The 24673-nt window shown below is 35.8% G+C and overlaps 1 protein-coding gene across 3 annotated transcripts in view; it reads right to left on the reverse strand.

The window, feature by feature from the left end:
- The window catches only part of FNIP1 (folliculin interacting protein 1), a 153951-nt gene that overhangs the window by 76666 nt on the left and 52612 nt on the right, over nucleotides 1–24673 (reverse strand). For 2 of the 3 annotated variants that reach the window (XM_025860762.2, XM_025860765.2), the window contains exon 2: nucleotides 15648–15774. In XM_025860762.2, coding sequence (XP_025716547.1) covers nucleotides 15648–15774 — 127 coding nt within the window. Of the gene's footprint in view, nucleotides 1–15647; nucleotides 15775–22786; nucleotides 22909–24673 lie in introns of those variants that run through there. The other variant, XM_073878627.1, reaches the window with a different exon arrangement.

The raw sequence follows: 24673 nt of genomic DNA on the forward strand, positions 1-24673 counted from the left end.
GAGTGGAAAGAAAAGACCATTAGTAGGAGCAAGAAAAGTAGGAAACATAAAAGCAGTAAAAATAAGCATATCCATAAAAATCAGGGGAGTCATAAAATAAAAAGATATTAACTATGATGCCATATATCTAAAAAGTGCAAGGGGAGAAAAGAATGGGTTCAAACTTAGAGCTAACATCAACTTAATAGTTATATGCATAATATGTTATATATAAACCTAACAGTAACCATAAATCAAATACCAGTAAAAGATATGCAAAAATTTAAAAAAAGAAAATCCAAATACATCACTATAAAGAAAGCCAGCAAACCATGAGAGAACAGAGCAAGAGAAGAAAGGAACAGAGTAAAACTACAAAAACAATCATAGAACAAGTAACAAAATGGCAATATGAACATACTTATCAATAATTACTTTGAATGCAAATGAAGTAACACTCCAATCAAAGCACATACGGTGACAGATGGATAAAAAAGCAAGACCCATCTATATGTTGCCTATAAGAGACTCATTTCAGACATAAAGTCATGCAGAGTGAAAGTGATGGAATGGAAAAGCATTTCCCATGCAAATTAAACTGTAAAGAAACCTGGTGTAGCAATACTTGTATCAGACAAAATGATATTAAAACAAAGACTGTAACAAGAGACAAAGAAAGATACTATATAATAACAAAGAGAAGCCAACAAAAAGATATAACAATTATAAATATTACATAAAGCAGCTAATAACCGGCATAAAGAAAGTAATGGATAGTAACACAGTAATAGTAGGGGACTTTAACACCCCACTTACATCAAATGACAGATCAACCAAACAGAAAATTAGCAAGGAAACAGTGGCTTTGAATGACACAGTGTACCAGAGAAATTTAACAGATATATTTAGAACATTCCATCCTAAAACAGAATACACATTGTTTTCAACTGTACATGGAACATTCTCCAAAACAGATCATGTATTAGGCTACAAAACAAGTATCAACAAACTAAAAAAGATCAAAGTCATACCATGCATCTTTTCTGACCACAATGCTATGAAACTAGAAATCAACCACAAGAAAAAATCTAGAAGAAACACAAATACATGGAGGTTAAATAACATGCTACTAAACAATGAATGGGTCAACTGAGAAATCAAAGAGGAAATGAGAAAATACATGGAGACAAATGAAAATGAAAATACAATGGTCTAAACCTTTGGGATGCAGCAGAAGAGGTTCTAAGAGGGAAGTTTATAAAAATACAGGCCTACCTCAAGAAAAAAAAAAAATCAAATAAACTACCTGATCTCATACCTAAAGGAGCTAGAAAAAGAAGAACAAACAAAACCCAAAACCAGTAGAAGGAAATAACTAAATAACAAAGATTAGAGAAGAAATAAAATAGAAACTAAAAAAAACAAGAGAACACATCAATGAAACCAGGATCTGCTTCTTTGAAAAGAGCAACAAATTGATAAACCTTGGCCAGACTCAGCAAAAGAGAGAGAGAGAACTCAAAATCATAAAGGAAAAAGGAGAAATAACAAACCAACATGACAGAAATATAAACGATTATAAGAGATTACTAAGAATTACATACCAACAAATAGACAACCTAGAAGAAATGGAAAAATCCCTATATACACGTAATCTCCCAAAAGAGAATCACAATGAAATAGAAAATTTGAACAGACCAATACTGGCAACAAAACTGAATCAGTAATCAAAAATCCCCCAACAAACAAAAGGCCAGGACCAGATGGCTTCACAGGAGAATTCCACCAAATATTTAAAGAAGAGTTAATACCTATTCTTCTCAAACTATTGCAAAAAATTGAAGAGGAAGGAAAGTTTCCAAATTCATTCTATGAGGTCAGCATCACCCTGATACCAAAACCAGATAAAGACACCTTCAAAAATGAAAGAAATACTGGCCAATATCCCTGATGAACATAGATGCAAAAATTTTCAATAAAATACTAGCAAACCAAATTCAATACATTAAAAAGATCATTCACCACAATTAACTGGGATTTATTCCTGGGTTGCAAAGGTGGTTCAGTATTCACAAATCAATCAACATGACAAACCACATTAGCAAGAGAACAGATAAAAACCATATGACCATTTCAGTAGATGCAGAAAAAGCATCTGATAAAGTATAACATCCATTCATGATAAAAACCTCAACAAAGGAGGTTTAAAGGAAACACAGCCCATAATAAAAGCCATATATGAAAAACCCACAACTAATATCACACTCAATGGTGAAAAACTGAGAGCTTTTTCCCTAAGATAAGGAACAAGACAAGGATGTCCACTCTCGCGACTCTTATTCAACATAGCACTGGAAGTCCTAGCCACAGCAATCAGACAACAAAAAGAAATGAAAGGCATCCAAATAGGAAAGGAAGAAATAAAACTTTCAGTAACTAAGGTGATATGATACTATATATAGAAAACCCTAAATCCACCAAAAAACAACTAGAACCAGTAAGTGAATTCAGTAAAATTGCAGGATACAAAATCAGTATACAGAAATCAGTTGCATTTCTATATGCTAATAATGAAGCAGCCAAAAGAGAAATTAAGAAATAATCCCATTTACAACTGCACCGAAAAGAATAAAATACCTAGGAATAAACTTTGCCAAAGAGGTCAAAGACCTATTCTCTGAAAACTATAACACAATGATTAAAGAAATTGAAGATGAAACAAATAAATGGAAAGATATTCCATGCTCATGGATTGTAAGAACAAATATTGTTAAAATATCCATACTACCCAAAGCAATCTGCAGATTTAACACAAACCCTATCAAAATACCAACAGCCTTTTTCACAGAACTAGAACAAAAAAAATCCTAAAATTTGTATGGAACCACAAAGTCCCAAATATCCAAACACAATCTTGGAAAAAGAAAAACAAAACTGAAGGTATCACAATCCCAGATTTTAACATCCACTCCAAAACTATAGTATTCAAAACAGTATGGTACTAGCACAAAAACAGACACAAAGATTGATGGAATAGAATAGAGAGGCCAGAAATAAACCTACAATAATATAGTCATTTAATCTTCAACTAAGGATGCAAGAATATACAATGGGAAAAAGCCTCTTTAACAGATAGTGCTGGGAAAACTGGAGAGCTACAGGCAAAAGAATAAAACTGGACCACTTTCTTATACAATACACAAAAATAAACTCAAAATAAATTAAAGACCCAATTATAAGACTTGAAACCATCAAAATCTAGAAGAGAGCATAGGCAGTAATCTCTCTGACATCAGCCGTAACAACATTTTTCTAGATATGTCTCCTAAGGCAAGGGGAAGAAAAGCAAAAATAAATTACTGTGACTACATCAATCTAAAAATCTTCTGCACAGCAAAAGAAACAATCAACAAAATTAAAAAACAGTCTATTGAATGGGAGAAGGTATTTGCAAATGACATATCTCACAAAGGGCTAGTAACCAAAAGATAAAAAGAACTTCTACAATTCAACACCAAAAATCCAAATTATTCAATTAAAAATCGGCAGGGGACATGAACAGACATTTCTCCAAAGACATACAGATGGCCAAAACACACAGGAAAAGATGTTCTACATCACTAATCATCAGGGAAATGCAAATTAAAGGCATAATGAGATATCTTTTACACATGTCAAAATGGTTAAAATCACAAACAAGAAAAAAGAAATGTTGGCAAGGATGTCGAGAAAGGGAACCCTGTGCACTGTTGGTGAGAATGCCAACTGGTACATCCACTATGGAAAACAGTACAGAGGTTCCCCAAAAAATTAAAAATAGAATTATCATTTGATCCAGTAACTCCACTACTGGGTATTTAACCAAAAAATACAAAAACAGTAATACAAAAAGATATATGCACCACTACGTTTATTGCAGCACTATTTACAATAGTCAAATTATGGAAGCAGCCCAAGTGTCCAATGGCCCACTGACCAATAAATGGATAAAGAAGATGTGGTTGAGTGTGAGTGTGTGTGTATGTGTGTGTGTGTGTGTGTGTGTGTGTGTGTGTAACTCAATATTACTCAGCCATCAAAAAGAATGAAATCTTGCCATTTGCAACAACATGGATGGATCTACAGAGTATAATGCTAAGTGAAATAAATCAGAGAAAGACAAATACCATACGATTTCACTCATAGGTGGAAATTAAGAAAAAAAAATGAATACGGGAAAAAAAAAAAACAGACAAACCAAAAACAGACTCTAATCTATAGAACTGATGGTCACCAGAAGGGAGGTCAGGGGGAATGGGTGAATAGATGAAGGGGATCAAAATCCTAAAGGAGAACACAGGCAGCAACCTCTTCGACCTCAGCCACAGCAACTTCTTCCTAGAAACATCGTCAAAGGCAAGGGAAGCCAGGGCAAAAATGAACTATTGGGATTTCATCAAGATAAAAAGCTTTTGCACAGCAAAAGAAACAGTCCACAAAACCAAAAGACAACCGACAGAATGGGAGAAAATATTTGCAAATGACCTATCAGATAAAGGACTAGTATCCAAAATCTATAAAGAACTTATCAAACACCCAAAGAACAAATGATCCAATCAAGAAATGGGCAGAAGACATGAACAGACATTTTTCCAAAGAAGACATCCAAATGGCCAACAGACACATGAAAAATTGCTCAACATCGCTCGGCATCAGGGAAATCCAAATCAAAACCTCAATGAGATACCACCTCACACCAGTCAGAATGGCTAAAATGAACAAGTCAGGAAACGACAGATGTTGGCGGGGATGTGGAGAAAGGGGAACCCTCCTACACTGTTGGTGGGAATGCAAGCTGGTGCAACCCCTCTGGAAAACAGTATGGAGGTTCCTGAAACAGTTGAAAATAGAGCTACCATACAATCCAGCAATTGCACTACTGGGTATTTACCACAAAGATACAAATGTAGGGATCCGAAGGGGTACATGCACCCCAAAGTTTATAGCAGCAATGTCCACAATAGCCAAACTGTGGAAAGAGCCAAGATGTCCATCGACAGATGAATGGATAAAGAAGAGGTGGTATATATACACAATGGAATATTATGCAGCCATCAAAAGGAATGAGATCTTGCCATTTGCAACGACGTGGATGGAACTGGAGGGTGTTATGCTGAGTGAAATAAGTCAATCAGAGAAAGACATGTATCACAGGACCTCACTGATATGAGGAATTCTTAATCTCAGGAAACAAACTGAGGGTTGCTGGAGTGGTGGGGGGTGGGAGGGATTGGGTGGCTGGGTGACAGACATTGGGGAGGGTATGTGCTATGGTGAGCACTGTGAATTGTACAATTCTGATGAATCATGGATCTGTACTTCTGAAACAAATAATGCAATATATGTTAAGAAAAAAAAAAAGAAGAAGAAGATAGCAGGAGGGGAAGAATAAAGTGGAGTAAGTCGGAAGGGGAGACGAACAATTAGAGACGATGGACTCTGAAAAACAAACTGAGGGTGGCGCCTGGGTGGCTCAGTTGTTAAGCGTCTGCCTTCGGCTCAGGTCCTGATCCCAGGGTCCTGGGATCGAGCCCCACATTGGGCTCCCTGCTCGGCAGGAAGCCTGCTTCTCCCTCTCCCACTCCCTCTGCTTGTGTTCCCTCTCTTGCTGTGTGTCTCTCTCTCAAATAACTAAATAAAATCTTTAAAAAAATAAATAAAACCTTTAATCATAAAGTGTCTTTAAAAAACAAACAAACAAACAGGGTTCTAGAGGGGAGGGGGGTGGGGGGATGGGTTAGCCTGGTGATGGGTATTAAAGAGGGCACATTCTGCGTGGAGCACTGGGTATTATGCACAAACAATGAATCATGGAACACGTCAAAAACTAATGATGTAATGTATGGTGATTAACATAACAATAAAAAATTATTAAAAAAAGAAATAGATGAAGGGGATTAAAAGTCTATTTATCATGATGAGGACTGAGTAATGTGTAGAACTGCTGAGTAACTATTTTGTACACTTGAAACTAATACAACACTGTATGTTAACTACACTGGAATTAAAATTTAAAAAAAGAATCTCTAGGGATGAAGAACGAGAATCATATTTTTAACAAGTGCCCCAGGACACTGTCACACACAGAAGATTCACTGGATGGGACCATCAGTAGGATTTCTTTCAACTCTAAAACTTTGTTCATTCTCATGACCTGAATTTTAGTTACCTCTATTTTTCTGTGAACAGAATTAAATTTAAAAAAGAAAGGCAATGATATTGCCTAAGAACCTACAATTTGGCTGGTGCTACATTTGGGGTCTTACACACATTGCCATATTTTCCTGCACAATAATCCTTTGAGGTAGGTATTATTACTATCATCACCACAGTATGCATAGATTCCAAGCTGGAACTCTGGAAGTACAAACTTCCAAATGTAGGATGAATAAGTTCTGAGGATGTCATGTATAGCATGGTGACTATAGTTAACAGCATGAAAGTTGTCAAGAGGATAGATTTTAATGTTCTCATCACAGGGGTGCCTGGGTGGTTCAGTTGGTTAAGCACTGGATTCTTGATTTCAGCTCAAGTCATGATCTCAGGGTTGTGGGACTGAGTCCTGAGTCAGGCTCCTCACTCAAGTGGGCAGTCTGCTAGAGATTCCCTTTCTCCCTCTCCCTCTGCTCACCATCCCCCACAACCCCTCCCCCCAGCTCTCTAAAATGAATAAATAAATCTTTAAAAATAAATAAAATAAAGGTTCTCATCACACACAAAGAAAAACTAACTTTGTGACTTGATAGATGTGATCACTAACCTTATTATGGTAATCCTTTTTCCATATATACATAGGTAAAATAACTACACTGTGTACCTTAAACTTACACAATGTTGTATGTCTACTGTATTTCAATAATGCTGGAGGAAAAAAAGGTGGGACTTTTGTATAGTACCTTATCTTCATACAAGAGATTACTATTTTAGGAACTGTTTCTTCATCCTCTTTCAATCACTGAGTTTCTCCTACTGTGAACATTAATTACCTGATGTTATGACGATAATATAAAAACAGTAAAGTGAGACTGGGCGGCTCAGTCAGTTTAGCATGTGACTCTTGGTTTCGGCTCAGGTCCTGATCTTATGGGTTGTGAGATTGAGCCCTGCAGTTAGCACTGAGCTGAGGGGGGAGTCAGCTTGAGATTCTCTCTCTTCCTCTCCCTCTGCACCCCCGCCCCCTACACTCTCTCGAGTGCACACACATTCTCTAAAATAAATAAACCTTAAAAAAAAAAAAACATAAGCTTCATCTTAAGTACTCTTCGACTTACTTTTCTTACCTATTTAAAATTTACTCTTCTTGTATTTTACAGGTTTTGTAAGGCAATTTAAATCCTTTGTGTGTAGTAGGGAATAAATCGATATAAATAAAACAACAAAAAACAGAAAAATAGATAAAATCTTGGTAGTCAATGCCAAATTAACCTCCATGGCAACTACCATTTCACTCACTTTAGTAGCAAACTATTACCATTAAACATTTGAGTTTTTGCCAGGCTAAAAGGAAAGAACTAAAATCACAGTATAATTTTTCATTTCCTTTATTAGGAATGAGAACATAAATCCTATTAAATGTGTAATGGCCTTCTGTATGTGAACTCTCTGCCCTTGTCCTTCACCCAATTTTTTAAGTGATTCTCCTATTTTGACTTCTAAGAACTCTTTATATAGAAAGATTACCACTGGGGGCTTATACACTGTAAAAAGCATTTTCTCAGGGTATCATTTTAAACTTTCCTTATGGTGATGTTTTTATTTCCTTGTTTCTTTGTTTTGGCTTTGTTTACCATGAGTTTGTTAGGGGTTTTATGTTGGGTTTTTGTTTGGTTTGACTGTCAAATTTATGAGTCTTTACTTTATGGCTCCTGGATTTTAAATCATAGCTAGAAAGGTCTTCTCCACAAATATATAGGAACTCATTCATGTTTTTTTGCGTAATGTTGTAGCTTTAGTTTTTCACATTAATATGTCTAATATATTTGAGATATAAACCCAAATTTATCTTTATTCTAAATAGTTGTCTAATGACTCAGTACCATTTACTAGTCTTTATGTCTTCATCATACACTAAATTCCTGTGTGGATGTAGATCTATTTCTGATTTTTTATTTTACTGTTTATTTTACTCCTTTTTTCTTTTTATGTGTCAATAACACACTGTTTTAATTACTGAAACTTCACAGTATTTTCGCAATCTAGTACGGCTAGCTCATCCCCACTGTCCTTTTTCAGTTTTTCAACCAGTTATTGTTCACTTTTTTCCATTTGAACTCCAGATTCCACTACCTAGTTCCTCATACTGCCCTTCACCAAAAACAAAATAATAAGAGTGCCATTTTTTATTGGGATTGCATTATTTTACAAAGCAACTTGCAGAGAATGGACAACATTAGGACAGGGAGTATGACCCAAGAATATATTTTGCTTTTCCCTCAAGTAAGATTTTAGGTACTTTTGAAAAAAAAAAGAAAAAGATTTTATGTACTTTTCAGACTTTTAAAGTTCTGAAAGCATAGCTTTTTAAAGTTAGGCACAGGCACTTTTTCAAATTGCTATTTTAAATAGAGTCTTAGCTTTCCTTCATACTGTCTAATTGAAAACTATAAGTATATATGGAGCTTACTGATTCCTGTATATTAACTTTACACAACTCCAATTACCTAAAATCCAATGTTCCAAATTTGATATATTTCACACTCAACTACTAGCGCTTGAACAATGCTTCATAGTGTACAAAAGTCACACATTGTAATTTGTATTCACCTTTCCCAAAGTTATGTGAATTTGCAGATGTACAACTTTTTACTTGTATGTAACGAATGAAGGCTGAAGCATGAGAATGATCATATAACTTCACTAGGAACCCATGAAATAGCATTACATTATCATGAAAACAAAAACAATGTCCAGGATAAGGATAGTATCATGTGATCAAATCACACAGGATACATTTGGCTACATCATTGTTCAAAGAAATGACATCTCAATAATTTTTACATTTCAGCTGTAAAATGAATAAGGTCTGAGGATTGAATGCAAAAAAATAAAAATACATTTTTACAAACTAGGGAAGTTACTTTATTAAAATGATTGAATGTATTCAATTTAATCAGGTTTTACAGTTCAACAGTCATTTTTCATTAAATATAATAGAGCTGGAATATATATGTTCTGAAAAGCTATACAGTGATCAATATAATTTTATTTTAGCATTATGGGGCAGTATTTAGGCATGCAAAGTACTTTCTTTTTTTTATTAGGTTCAATTAGCCAACATATAGTACATCATTATTTTTTGATGTAGTGTTCAATGATTCATTAGTCGCATATAACACCCAGTAATTTCTGACACAAAATCAAAGCATTCATGTAATCCACCACAGAATTTAAAATGTAAAACACACAGCTCCTCATTTCCTCCCCAAACCCATTAAATATACTCTAAATACACACTATTTTCTTTGCATAGAAATACAGAAATGATCTCTTTATCCTTATAAGGTGCTGTCATTCATGCTCTTCATAGAGAATTCTTTGGTTCAACCAAACCCAGATTATGAATCAGTGTGTCATGGTGAAAATACTACCTACCTTCCTCCCTACCATCCCCAGTTAAAAAATATTCAATAAAGTGAATTATGACCATCTAGCATCTTTACAAAGAAAACTATCTGTCATGTGTCTTATTTAAAGGGACCTCATTAAGTATTTTTACAATGGTCATTTCTTAATGCTGATGTAGCTTCAAATGAAATATACTTTCAAATAAAATTTTTTTTTTCAAACATAATCCTTAAATTCAGATTCAGGCTGCTATTAAATTGCCCCAGAAACTTACAGCTGTTTCCAAATTCGAAAACGTTAATTTCTTTTTGGTAAAGGGAACAGAGTGAAGCAATCTGGTATGACTTATTATAAACCTTACTTCTCCATTTATAATTTATGATACTACTTTCTCAAATTTAGGACAAAACTTTTCTCAATAAAATTTTTGGTGAAATGTATGGCCAAATTAATATTTATAATCCTTATTTTCTCTGGTAGATTGATTTAAACTAAGAAGAAAGACACAAGAAGTGACTTCAATATTTATCATATCAAAATAGAATGTTGCTCTGCAAAGACAAAGGTGAAATGATTTACCTTTATCCAATCAACTGCCAATGTCTAAACTATCTCATCATTATGTACAGACTCAAAATATTGTGTAGAAAGTAAAAAATTATCATTTACATCACACAGTCCTTCTTTGCCTATGTAACCCACATGATCTGATTTTCCAAGGGTATTGTAATAGTAAAGTGGATTTAAAAAATCATTTACAGATTCAAACAGCTTGCAATTTGGAGGAAACAATGAGTATTTTGATGTGATTCACGGTGTTCAAAAGGAACATATGAAATCTTCATGGAAGTATTTACAGGATTTTGATAATAAACTTCCTAACTGTAACTAAAACTGATCAAAGTATGTCCTGAGTACTTATCACATGTTGAGGCAGTGTGGAATTTAGAAAACTAAGGTAACAGATCAATTTTTTACTTTGTCTTTTTTTCCAAATAATGAAAGCACATAAAAAACAGCTATGATATAGAAGTCTATGAAAGACTATGAACAAAGGATTATGAGAATTCTGATGGAGAAGAAAAGGAATAGAAAAATCAAAAAGGATTCATAAAATTCTGATAAAATGAACTTTGAAAGCAGGTAAGTCTTCATCTAGGGAGATGGCACACAGGATGAGGACATATGAAAAAGTTAGACTGGAGGTATTCAAGACTGATTTCTAGTTACCAATGAATCTAGAGGACAGTTCTTTTTAAAAAAGTGGTAGGCTTACAGGAAAATTTCAGAGGATTAAGGAATGAGTGGGTGGTATGATATTAGAGCCAGAAGTCAGATTAATACTAAGACACGGAGAAACAGAGAAAAGACTAAGAGACATGGAGAAGACCAAGAAGAGACATTAAGGAGAGACCAAGAGACAGAACAGACAGATAGCCTGAGAGATAGTGAAGCAGAGAGACAGAGACAGCAAGAGATGCTGAGAAGGAAGAGTGAGAAGAACAAAGTCAGAGACAGAAAAAGACAAAAGAACACATACATGAAAAAGAAAGTAAAAGTATAATCATTTTGTTGGTATTGGGTAATGAGGCTTTGTAAAGGTCTACAAAGAAAAAAGAAGCTGAGAGGGAAAAAGGAAGACATCAAGAGAGAAGACTAATGTGACTAATGAAGCATCATTCCAGAAAAGGTGGGGAGGGAGGGTTCAGGAAACGAGTCAAGACTCACAAGGCTCTTTAAAATAAAAAGTAAGAAGCTGAGGGGCACCTGGGTGGCTCAGTGGGTTAAATGTCTGCCTTTGCCTCAGGTCATGACCTCAGGGTCCTAGAACTGAGCTCCACATCAGGCTCCCTGCTCAGTGGGGAGTCTGCTTATCCCTCTCCCTCTCCCCCTCTTGCTCATGCTCTCTCTCACACGCTATCTCTCCCTCACTCTCTTAAATAAAATCTTTTTTAAAAAAGAATGCTGAGGGACGCCTGGGTGGCTCAGTCAGTTAAGCATCTGCCTTCGGCTCAGGTCATGATCTCAGGGTCCGGGGATCGAGTCCCACATCAGGCTCCTTGCTTAGCAGGGAACCTGCTTCTCCCTCTGCCTGCCACTTCCCCTACTTGTGTGCTCTCTCTCTCTCTCTTTCTCTGATAAATAAATAAAAATCTTTAAAAAAAAAAAAAAGAATGCTGAAAAAAAACACAATAAATATGCATTAATCAAGATAAATAATAAAGGAAAGGTCATATGCTGCAATCCAATGGAACATTATCAACCAAAGAAAAACCTTAGGAAATAAGTATTTCCTAAAAAAAAATCAAAGCAATCAATATCAACTATCACATTTGCAGCCTTAGATTTCAACTGTCTGCTTAACCATCCACAATTCTCTGATTGTGCAGCTATCTCATCACTCATCTATTCAAAGTGGGTGCTGGATTCACCAAACACTGCCTTCTCTCTTATCCCCCACATCCAGCCATTCTTCAGATAGCAGCAAAAGTGATTTTTTTCCCTATTATCTTTTAAACTGAGATATAATTGACATATAACATTATATTAGTTTCAGGAGTACAACATAATGATTTGATGTTTTTATACACTGCAAAATGACCTCCACAATAAATCTAGTTAACATTCATCACTATACAGACTTACAAATTTTTTTCTTGTAATGGTAACTTTTACTCTTTCAGCAACTTTCAAATATACAATACAGCATTTTAAATTATAATCATCATTCTGTACATTACATCCCCAAGACTTATAACTGAGAGTTTGTACCTTTTGACACCTGTCACCCATGCTCATCTCCCACCCTCTCTCTCTGGCATCCACCTATTGTCCACAAGCTATGACTTTAATTTTTTTTGGAATCCACATATAAGCCAGATCATAAAGTATTTATCTTTCTCTGACTTATTTCACTTAGCATAATGCCCTCAAGGTTTATCCATGTTGTCACAAACGGCAAGAGTTCCTTCTTTTTTTATGGCTAAAGAATATTCCGTTGTATACACTCCACATTTTCTTTATCCATTCATCCACTGATGGAAACTGGTTGCTTTCATGTCTTGACTATTGTAAATAATGCTGCAATAAACATGGGGGTCAATTTATCTGTTTTAGTGTTTTCATTTTCTTTGGATAAATATCCAATAGTGGAACTGCTGGATCACATGGTAGTTCTATTTTTAATTTTTTGAAGATCCCCCCATACTGTTTCCCATAGTGACTGCACCAATTTACATTCCCATAAACCAAGCACAAGGGTTCCTTTTTCTCTACACCCTCAACAACACTTGTTATTTCTTGTCTTTTTAATAATAGCCATTCTGACAGGTGTTAGGTGATACCTCACTGTGGTTTTGATTGGCATTTCCCTGATGATTAGTGATGTTGAGCACCTTTTCATGTACTATTGGCCACTTGTATGTCTTATTTGGAAAAATGTCTATACAAATCTTCTGTCCATTTTTTAATTGCACTTGTTTGGGGTTTTTTGTTTTGTTTTGCTATTTCTTTTTTTTTTTAACTAATTAATTAATTTATTTATTTATTTATTTACGAGAAAGAGAGAGGGCATGAGCAGGGGCAGAGGCAGAGGGAGAAGACGACTCCCCACTGAGCAGGGAGCCTGACACAGGGTTCCATCCCAGGATCCTGGGATCATGACCTGAGCCGAAGGCAGCTACACTGAACCGACTGAGCCCCACCAACACCCCCTCAAGTGCCCCTGCTATTGAGTTCTTTGTATTTTTTGGATATTAACCCCTTATTGGATATATGCTTTGTAAATATTTTCTCTCATCGATAGGAATTTTATGCTCTCAGGTCTTACGTTCAAGTCTTTAAACCATTTGGAGTCAGTTTTTGTGTATGGTGTTAGATAGTGGTCTAATTACATTCTTTTGTATGTGACTGTGTCCAGTTTTCCCAACATTTGTTGAAGAGACTATCCTTTCTCCATTATATATTCTTGGCTCCTTTGTCATAGAGTAACTGATCATATATGCATGGGTTTATTTCTGGGCTCTCTACCAAACTGATTTTTGGAAAGGTAAACAAGATCCCCTCAGTGGCCTCCTTCTGTATTTAGGATATAATCTCAAACTTCTAACCCAGAGACTGGTAAGGCTCTAAATTCTCTGACTCCTGCTCTCTCTCTCCAATTTCATCTCTAGCTACTTTACATACTACTTACTATCAATCCAGCCAGACTGGTGTTCTTCTAGTTGTTTCAATTCACCAAGCTTCCAAGTCACTTTGTACACTGCATTTGCAAGTCCTGCTACCAGGAATACGCATCCCCTATTCCATGTCTTCTGTTTCTTCAAATCTCAGCTTGAATTTCACTTCCTCAATGAGACTTTCCTTAATATCCCTACAGACAAACTGATGAAAACTAGGTTCCTTCCTATGGAATCTCGTAAGCATTCTGCGTGTTTCATTCACAGCATTTAATCATAATTTGGTATTATTGGTGTACTTTTTTGTTCAATGTCTAACTCCTCTAGAAGAAGGGTACCTTAGTGTAGGCACCAAGAGGAGAGAAACGGCTAAATCTCCAAGTGCCTTGTACTTGTACTTGGAGATACTTAGTTATTTGTACAAGTAAACACTTTAAGAACATTCTGCTTTTTTCTAAAAGACTGAAAAAAAGTATGCGAAGAATGGCTAAGAAATCTAAACAAAGCACCATCTCCAGAAAACTGAGCAATGTGTTAGTAATTAGAAGGGACATTATAAAACTTGACAATCAAAGTAACTCAAAAATTTGTCAAGTTCCTATTATATACCACTGTAGTTGATGCTGAGGATGCAGTTATAACAATAGACTATGCCCAATATATCACAATTGTTTAAGAACACAAAACCTCAAATATAAACTCCTAAAAGTCTCAAAAAATAAGTATTTGTTTGCTTTAACAGACAATTCTATTGGCAGGAAAAGCTTTCCCAAAGTATTCTGTTTTCAGTTGTTTATCAAAATGTTAGTGAAAATTATTAATTTAGAGAAAGGGAGAAAACACTATTCCAAGCTTCAATTTCCAGAGTATATAGATCTAGGGGAATGAGTCTTTATGCCAGAAAATATAGTAACAGTAGCAGCAGCAAAGATAATGACAATCACCTAGGTTTTTGTGAAAGTTAGTAAAGGGAGTCTGGAGGTTCTGCAGGGGTAGCTCTCATTCCCCTACTCGTAGCTAAGTGCAGACCCAACAGGAAAAGAAAGACTTGACCTTACAAGGACCTGACCTTGCATGTGGATACTACTCTACTATTCCAGCTGAGGAACAGACGCTTTTTCATTTCACCCCCAGTACTGCCCTCCTCAGCAGCTCCACCAATGAGAAGCCATGACACTTCAAGCTCCTCAGTTTACCCCAGTGGACTTTTAGTTCCTACCAGCCTACCCTTTTTCTCCTTAAAAAAGCACATCTCTCCTTTGTTCTTTCTGACTTGTCTATGGTTTTGCCACAGCTTGTTTGTCCTGGATTGCAATTCTTTTTTATTCCCAAATAAACCCATTTTTGGCTGGTAAAGTAACTGGCATGTCTATTTTTAAGGTTAACATTTCCTTGGACAACCAAGTGAATGTCCATGTACTACTGCTAAACTAGTCATAATATATTTCAAAATACGACAGTGAAAGTTAACAAAATAGATGCTCTTTTTACACTGTAAAGCAGACGGACTAAGGGCTAGAGACTTAATTTGCTTTGCTCCTTCAGACAAATAATTTCATCTCTCCAGGTTACACTTTCCACAACTGTAAGATGAGAGGTTTGGGCCATATCCTCTATAAGGATCCCTGAAGCTCTAGTCATACCTGACAATACAATTATGTAGGAAAATAAATATGAAACTAAAATGCTCCCTGGTGCTAGAATGGCAGCAAATAAAGCAAGTGTTTTTCCTTTACAAATTTTCAAAGTCAAGGTTCTAAATTTTGTAAACATGATAGAGATGTTTTGTACTGACAAACAAAAGTGCCATAATTGAAATTTTACTCATTCTTTCTTGAATTAAAACATTTGACAGTAAATTTCAACCAAATCAATTATGATGCTCACCGATACTGATATGTCCTCATTTTTTCTCTTAACACTGGAGTCAAACAAGACATTTCTTCCTCGTCTTTCACAGTCTTGATATACAATCAGTCGAATTTGGCTTGGATCAAACTCTGGCAAAGGCCAACTTTAAAGAAAAAAAAAGGTCCATTAGTTACTCTAATAAATATTCCACATAAATTCCTAGAAATAAAACCTATAAAATAAAACCCTAAGTTGTATTATCGCTAAAGAATATATAGAAGTACTTTTTATTAAACACCATCATTTAGGACTAAAAACTTATATAGCAATGACATTGTAGGTTAAAAAGTAAAAACAAAAGTTGTAGCAAGTGTATACAATATAGTCAACCCATTTGAATCTAAAAATGGTTAACCTAATAAAAATATGTGACTATATTTAAAACAATGAAAATACACAATGCTTCATGGCATGAACCCAGATGGCATAATATTAATCCATATTTTTAGACAGTTTTGATTCTTTATATAGAAATGTAAAGACAGAAACAGTTTTCAGATTAAAGAATAGCAGCTAAGTACTTATAAAAGAAAAAAAAAGTGATGACCAAATGCAGTGGAAATTCTCATACAAAGCTGGTGTGAGTAAAAACTGGCTCACTCTTCTTAGAGAATAGTTTTTTTAAATCTATATAATAAATAGACAAAATCTAATAGAACTGATTTTTAAGTTTTACCAGCAATTTCATTCCATTCCATTATATCAGAATCTTCATAAAAGTACTGTTATGGAACAATACAAATGGTTCCTCAAGAGTAGAATGGATAAACATATTATAGTATATTCAGACTGCAAATATATATATTCAGACACAACAAATACAATGAATGAACTAAACAAAAACACAGACTGACCCTGAGCAAAAGAAATCAGACAATGACATACTCTCACACACACAACACACATACCCACCCAGTGTTACTGTATTTTTCCATTTACACAAGGTTCAAATCAGGTAAAGTTTTAGGCAGAGAAACATATTTAGTTTTTACAACTACAAGGAAAACAAAGGAAGTGATGGTTTCAAAAGTCTGGTGAGTGGTTACCTCTCAAGATAAGGTTGGGAAGTGATGGCGGTATAACCAGGAGGGAACACAGCAGGTAGACTGGAGCACTGTGTTCTATTTTTAGTCTGGACAGTGCTTACCTCAATATTCACTTTAGAGTACAAAAAAGGCCACTGCATTTTTTAGGTACTTTTATATATGCATTCTTTGTCACAATTAAAAAAATTAATGAAGTGAGTAAGATAAGGGAGTAGAGAGAAAGAGAAAACAATGAACTATATGGTGGAGATACTAACTAGTGAGCTGAACACACTATAACTGATGGGACAGGTGTTAACACATAGGAGAACATCCATTCCTGGAGCTGTTTGTTGTTAGTTATGTCAGGCTAAACGGTCAATTCCTCACAATCCATCAGTTACAACTCTTGATTGGGTTCCTTCACCTCCTTAAGAGAACCTTAACCCTAACTTCATCAATGCATCTTAGGCGACCCATAATTGGCAATGTAAAACATCTTCATCCCAAATTCTTGACAGTAAATACAATTTTAGCTTTCTCCTGTCTAATCCTTCGTAAATGTTTGTGTTAGGAACTGACTTACTAAACTGTGGTTTGCTGTTGTGTGAAGGAAACTATAAAAGAACACACCAACATAGAATGAAAATCAGGAAAGAGGTCTTATGGAAACTAGGAGAGCATTTTAGAGAGGAAGAAATACCATGGCAGTCACTAAAAAGCATCCATTAGCTTCAGAAACAAAGAAATCATTGGTGACCATGGCAAGGATACTTCTAAGGAATAAAAAGTACAACGAGTCAGACTGCAGAGGACTGAAGAACAGAGAAAATAGTGAATTTAAGACAAGTGTCAAGGAAAGAAAGAAAAAGAATCATGAAGTGATAGCTATTTTGCTATTAAATAGGACACATCTGAACATATTTACATATTGATGACAAAGATTATGAAGAGGAAGGGAGATGGTGACTGACAAAGCAAGGCCTCTGAAGAAGTGGAGTTGGATAGGTATAGAGTACAGGTCAAAGGATTAGTTTCAAAGAGAAGAAAGGATAATCCTTTCTAGAAATGGAAAGAAAGGAGGCAAAGATGGACATGGATACAGAAAAAATTGTAGATATTAAGGTAAAATGCTGAGAAAATTCATTCTAAGAACACTATTTTCTTTGTAAAGTAGATGAAGAGAAATAAGGGAAAGGTTGTAAAATGTGGGAATAGCAGAGAGTAAAAAACAGAACAGTGATATGGGGAAAAAATATGTTGACTAGGAAACATAAGGTTTCTGGACAATGCTGAAAGTCTACAAGTTTAAGACTGTAAATATGTACCTGCCACAAACTACACAGTTAGGTCATTTTCTCTAGCAAACACTCCTCTTCAATTTGGATCAGACTGAGCCAAGTAAGGATTTTGATAGGGAGATAGGACAAAAGCAAAGGGGAGCCTTGGAAATAGAGCAAAAGACAAAAAATAGCTGGAATGATGGATAGGAGAATCTATGCTATTCAGATAAGAAAGTGAGGAGGGGGAAGCTAACAGATTAGAAGACAATGGAGGCGGAGGCAGGGGTCAAAGTGCTGAAATAACATGAACAGCTATAGTGGGGAGGCAGGGAGATAAGAAAGAGGAAACCACAATCATAGGGTAGAATACCAGACTTAAGATTTTAGAGGCAGAATAGTTCCTTCATTCATTCATTTAATATAGATACGTGCCTACCATGAACAAAGCACTGGTTAGGATAAGGTAAGTAAGAACCTGCTCTAGAAGCTAGAAATAGTAGTAGTAAAGTAAAGAAATAAATAGACATGATAATTCCAGGTAAGTAGCTGGTGAAATAAAGAAATCTAAATAGGTAATCAATAAACTGTGACAGATGTTTTAGTAAGAGGATGGTGTGTGAGTCAGCGAGGTATATTCATTTTTATAAGTGACTATATGTACAAAACTTTCTGAAAAAAATGAAAACTTAGGCTTTGCTGGATGTGAGGTATTCCAACAGACCTTGAACGAGTAGTGGCCACCATCTCATTCATCCAACCCCCTGGGATCTCCAAGACACACAAAGAATAACAGCTAAATTCCTTTGCATAGATGTAGAAATATTCACAATCCAGCCCTAATCTACCTTTCCAGACATACTTCACATTACCCATAATATCAACACAGTGATCTTCTCAAAGGTGCAAAGACACACCAGACAATTTCAGTTCCACGCCCTTGTGTAAGCTACTACTTCTACCTGAAATATCCTCAACCACCTTAGCAAAACTCCCATTCATTCTTAAAGATCTAGTTTAAATCTCACCTCCAGGGAAGCCTTTACTAATTCTGCCAGCAATGCCAGCAGTTAGTTGCTGACTTCTGAGATTACACTTACTTTAGATTATAAATCTAGTAGTATTTTCCACACTGTACTTTATCTGTTTACATGCAAGTTTCCTCCACTAGAAAGAAAAGCTCCCTGTAGGCAAAGCTTACTCATCTTTGAATTCCTAGATGCAAGCACATTAAATAAGTAAAACTACATAACCCTATGTAAAGGTTAGCACTACAGGAACTAAATAAATAATTTCATAAGTACATAAATTGAATTATCATAGTCCACAATCTGAAAAAAAACAAAACTTTCTTTAAAAAGCTAAAAAGCATGTCCATCAACTGATGAATATTTTAAAAAGTGGTATAAAAATGTCACAGAGCCATAAAATGGATATTATATGGCTACGAAGAGGATACAAGCTACAACATGGATGAACCCTGACAACTTAACACTAAGTGAAAAAAGCCAGACACAAAAGACCACATTATCGTATGACCCCATTTATATGACCTATCCAGAGTAAACAAATCCATTGTGACAGAACAGGAGGGGCTGGGGAGTGGAGAGAGCATTTATAGAAAAATGTATGGAGTTTCTTCATAACAACTCCATTTCTATTTCATAGGTGAGAAAACTAAGGCAGGGAGAAATTAAGTAACCTGCCCAAAATAACACTGCTACCTACTAAAAATGGCAAAGCTGGGTTTAGATTCCAGATAGTATGTCTCTGGAGTCCAGGATTTTAACGATTATTCTGTACTATCAATTAAGCAGGAAATACTACCTAAAGCTAACCATTCTCTTCCCTAAAAGAAGAAAACAGCATGTGTTGTAATTCTTAGTGATTCCAGCTCAGGAGTGTGCAGTGAAGCAACAAGCAGAGCTACAAAGGCAGGCTGGTGCCAGATCAAAACTCAGAAGCATTTCACACAAACACAAAAGAACATCATCATTCAGGTAATGAGTAAACAAGGGTGTTAAACAACAGGTGACAAGATCATTTGTGCATTTTAGAAAATCATGTTGACAGAAACTTGGAGGAGTGACTAGAGTGGTTAGTCTAGAGGTAAGAATAATGTTATAAACTGAACCAAAGAACAGCAGTGAGGACAGAAAGAAAGAGACAGAGATAGGACATGAGAGACTGCAGATTGGGAATGAGGGAAGCGGATGGCTGACTCTCACATTTCCAATCTGATGAAAATAAATACCATTAACCAAGGTGGAGAATACAGGGGGAAAGCAAATTTGAGATAAGGACGTTAACGGATTTAAGGGGCCTGAAACACAGCTTCAGAAAAAATGTCCAAAAGATTGATGAAAAAACGGTCTGGAGCATAAGAAAAAAACTGAGAGTTATAAACACAGAGTTATTGACACATAGTTGGCAGTAAAATCATCCGGGGAGAACATATTAATTGAAGAGACAAAAAAAAGTGAAGGACCAACAAACTAGAATTTAGGACACAGCAATATTTTAAGGACAGAGAGAAAAGCAGAGAAACCAGGGAGGATCAGTAAAGACAGACCACTAGAAAGAAAAGAGAAAACCCATGGTAAAATGTTATTTCAAAAGTTAAGGAAGATTAAAAAAAAAAAAAAAGCTAAGCAAGATGAAGATGAAGAAAGGAATACTGTGCAGTATCAAAGGCCAAAATTTATAAAGACTAAAAGTATCCATGGGATTTGGCAATTTGGGGATCCTTGGTACTCTTGCAAGAACCATTTCAGTAGAGAAGTGGGGTGGGGGTACTCACATAGCAATGGCAAAGGCATGAAGGGAAAACAGCTGAGAGTAAAACAGTGCTATTTGGAAAGGCTTCCCTGTGAAATGGGGAGATAAAGGGATAATGTGACCACATAATTCATCAATTAATTTGTAGAGTTTTGAAAGTAAAGGGGGACCCTAAACACACAGGAGCATGGTCACCCCAGACAGGTAGAAGAAGCTACAAGAGGCTTTTTCTTAAAGGAAAAAGAAAAACATATAGAGATAGATAAAAATATACAGATATATCTTTATACGTATTTTTATACATATATATATTCTTTCATTTTATCTACCTATCTATCCAAAAAGGGTATATACTTAAATATATGTATTTCTAAACTGATGGGAAAGTATCAGAGAAACAGTCTAAAAGCAACCAGAGAGAACTGTTGGACTAAGATCCCAGACAAGTTGGGACATAGTCCTCTGAGTAAGGCTAATGAACTATGAAATGCACTTGCTGAGGCAGGAAAAAGAGAATCTACAAATGAAAACTACTGCAGATAGGTTCTCAGGTTGGAGAGAAGAAACAGCATTTACACTTGATCACTTCTGTTTTTTCTGAAAACTAGAAATCACGCATGCACCTAAGTATATATGAAATGTGTGGCCTGAACTCGGGTATAGGTTGTGTTAGATAAAGTTCTGACAGTCATCAAAGAAAATGTGGAAAGGTGCTAACCTAAGGAAAGCATAAGCCAAAGTACTACCAAGCTAGCTGAGCTGAAAATCATAAATCTGATTTAGGACTAATTTTCTCTACTATCACAAGGGAGCCTAGAGGCATAGAAGAGGCAAAAAATAGTGTATTTAATAGGAGATTTTCTGAGTAGCTGCAATGGAAAAATAGGGGCAAGCCTGTTAAGAGTGATATAGAGAAAGAAGGTCTGGAATAGCACAGGAAACATGGTCAGGATGAAGGTAATCGGAGAAAAGGAAGGAAAACAAACAAACAACAGTAGTCTTAATGAAGCTAGAGAGCAAGTTTATACAAAAGATCAAAGGATATGAAGTTGTGGTCAGAATGGGAGGATCCCAGAAAGAGAAGAGAGAGTCAGCTCATAGTGAGACTCAAGGTCTAGTCAAGAACAGATCAAGGTAGAGAGCAAGAAAAGGTACTGTGAAGCCAGAATGTTAGATGTGTGGGTTGCACAAGATGATGGTACAAAGTAATCTGGAAAGAAACACTATCACCTAAGTGTCAAAGTTCTTGAAGAACACTAGAGAGCCATCTGGTAGAAGGTCAGCAGTGGATGCCAACAACAAATTAGAGCAAAGTGTGGTACTATGGCAAAGGCCTCAGAAAAGAAGAGGTTTTCATAAGAGGACAAGAACAGTCTCCAAGCAACAGTAGGGGTCAAGTTTCTACAGCCAGTGTTGGGTAGTGTGTGAAAAAAGAAGCATCCTGTATGTACTGAAAGGGCAAAAGGAGGAATTATGGCCTGTGAGTGCAAAAAGGTGGAGAAATTGCGATGAAAGTGAAAACATAAGGAAGGAATTCAAAATGGTGCAGAGAAAAGGCAGCATAGGCATTATTAGATGGTGGAGGCAAGGTTGCAGACATAAAGAAGGCTCAAGCCCTGCCGGGCTCAGACTGCAGGATATGCCTTAATAAAAACAGAGATAGAAATAACGTAGCTTTATATTTAAATAGAAATCATGTTTGAAGTTGATTTGGTTTGACAAAGAGAAGGCCTTACAGTCATTCACGGTTAAAAAGGAAGGAAGGAAGGAAGATAAAAAGTTAGTCAAAAGTTATTTGGGAAGAGATCTGTGCTTCTGAAGAGTATGTCCCTGAAATGGAGGGGGGTTACTGATAAAGCTTTTGATTCCCTTTATCTTATCATGGAAAAGAGTTGCAAATCCTGAAATTTAGAAACACATTGAATTGAAATTGACTAAATAGATCTGTTACCAAAATGTAGCATGACAAATTAATTCTGTTTAAAATATACTAGGAGGCACGCCTGGGTGGCTCAGTAGTTTAAGCATCTACCTTTGGCTCAGGTCATTACGTCCGGGGTCCTGGGATCCAGCACAGCAGGGAGTCTGTTTGTTCCTCTCCCTCTGTCCCTCCCCCTGCTTGTGTTCTGTCTCTCTCTCAAATAAATAAATAAAATTAAATTAAAAAGAGAAATATACTAGGAGAACATGATGTTAAACAACAAGAATAACCCCAAAGTGACTCCTTTAACAGGCAATTTTAAATGGTAATAGTAACCTTAAATTTATTCATTTTTCAAATGAAAGAAGTGAAAGAAAAGCAAAAATCACCTGCCGAAAGTCACTGGTCTGGTTAGGCTGGCTGGTCGTGCCCCTTCCTTTCACTCCCATCTCTATCATCCACTGGTATTCACTTCCACTCAGCAGGCAAACAGAATGGCATAATCCTTTATTATATCAAAACCTAATCTTCTGGTATCTAATCCACCATGCTTTCTACTTCATCGGGTTGCCTCTTTTTGTCAAAATTTAACTGAAGACATAACTAAGCCAAATCATTAACAGTGGTAAGCATACCATCACCATTCACAAAAATTATCTATATACTACAGCAAAACTTCCTTAGTATTAAGCTACTGTGTTCAGCTTATTAATTTAAACATTAGTAAGAAAACCAGTCAATAATGAACCAGAAACTATTTTAAAACTCTACACAGATGTTATAGTTTATGTCAGCTTATCTGCTCTGCATGTTTTTTATGACACCTTTAAAGAATGCTAATAGAAAATAAACATACTAGGAAAGACACTTCCCTTAACTCACTGACATTGCAGCTCAGAAGACCATGTTAATTCCTGTAACGCATTACGGGCTTTTAAATTAGGGCTAAATCATGCATTCTTGACAGCAAGATGGCTTCCAAAGAGGGTGACGGGGAAGGAGACAAAACAATATTAGATATTACAATGGGTGTGGCCATAAGGAAATAACAAGTATATCTATGGTATTAAAATTTCATTGGGTGGGGTGGCAATTAAGGAAAAAGATGTCTAAAAAAGGCTCCTTAGGGGTATGAAAATGTAAAAAAAAAAAAAAAAAAAAAAAAAGTTGAGAGGCACCAGGCTAAATGTTAGTTTTTATCTCAACACATTTAATGATTGTCACACTTAAATGTAATACCTAAATAATTCACCTTTTCTTTTTCTAATTGACCAATTCTTTTGCCTTGACAATTGAATTTCATGAACTTGTAGATAAATACCAACAAGTCTCTTCTCTTCCTCTACTCCTACTTTCAATTGATCATCTAGACATTTTCACTTCTTAGCATCAAAGGGCCTGAGATAATCTCTTACTGTAGAGTATACTTACCAAATATGAAGATTTTAAGTTTATTTATTCAATAATTATTTGCAATGTCTACTATGTACCTGCTACTATGTTAGTTGTTTTTTCTTGAGCCTTATCCATCAATGTTGTCTCACTGAAATGGAAGCATGCAAGGTGATGCAAACTAACCCTGAGAAACAATAAAAATCTTATGCTCCTGCAAGAAATGGAGAGGGGGGCAGCCAAGTTTCAAAACCTATTCATGCAAAATGTCCCCGGTACCAGAAAACACTCTGAGTTCGGTTAAAAAAAAAAAAAAAAAGAATTATTGTAGAAGAAAGTGAAGAATGAATGAAGGAAAGGCAGGAGAGAGAGAACGCTACATTAGGCTACAAGAGATAAATAGAAAGCTTTCTCAACATAACAACATGCCAAGAAGTGGTCACCATCAGAACCCCAAAGCATAATAGCCAAAAGCACCATATTCAATTGGAGAAATATATTCTGTACATGCGGAAAGTGATGAGTATTTTAAAAACCTGTAGACAGACCGTGCTTTAAAGAAATCTGCTGCTAACTAGTCAATGTTGAATGACATAACATTCACCA

The sequence above is a fragment of the Callorhinus ursinus genome, unplaced genomic scaffold, assembly GCF_003265705.2.
Source record: "Callorhinus ursinus isolate GAN/ISIS: 27379988/994484 unplaced genomic scaffold, GSC_fseal_2.0 scaffold30, whole genome shotgun sequence".
Lineage (NCBI taxonomy): Eukaryota > Metazoa > Chordata > Mammalia > Carnivora > Otariidae > Callorhinus > Callorhinus ursinus.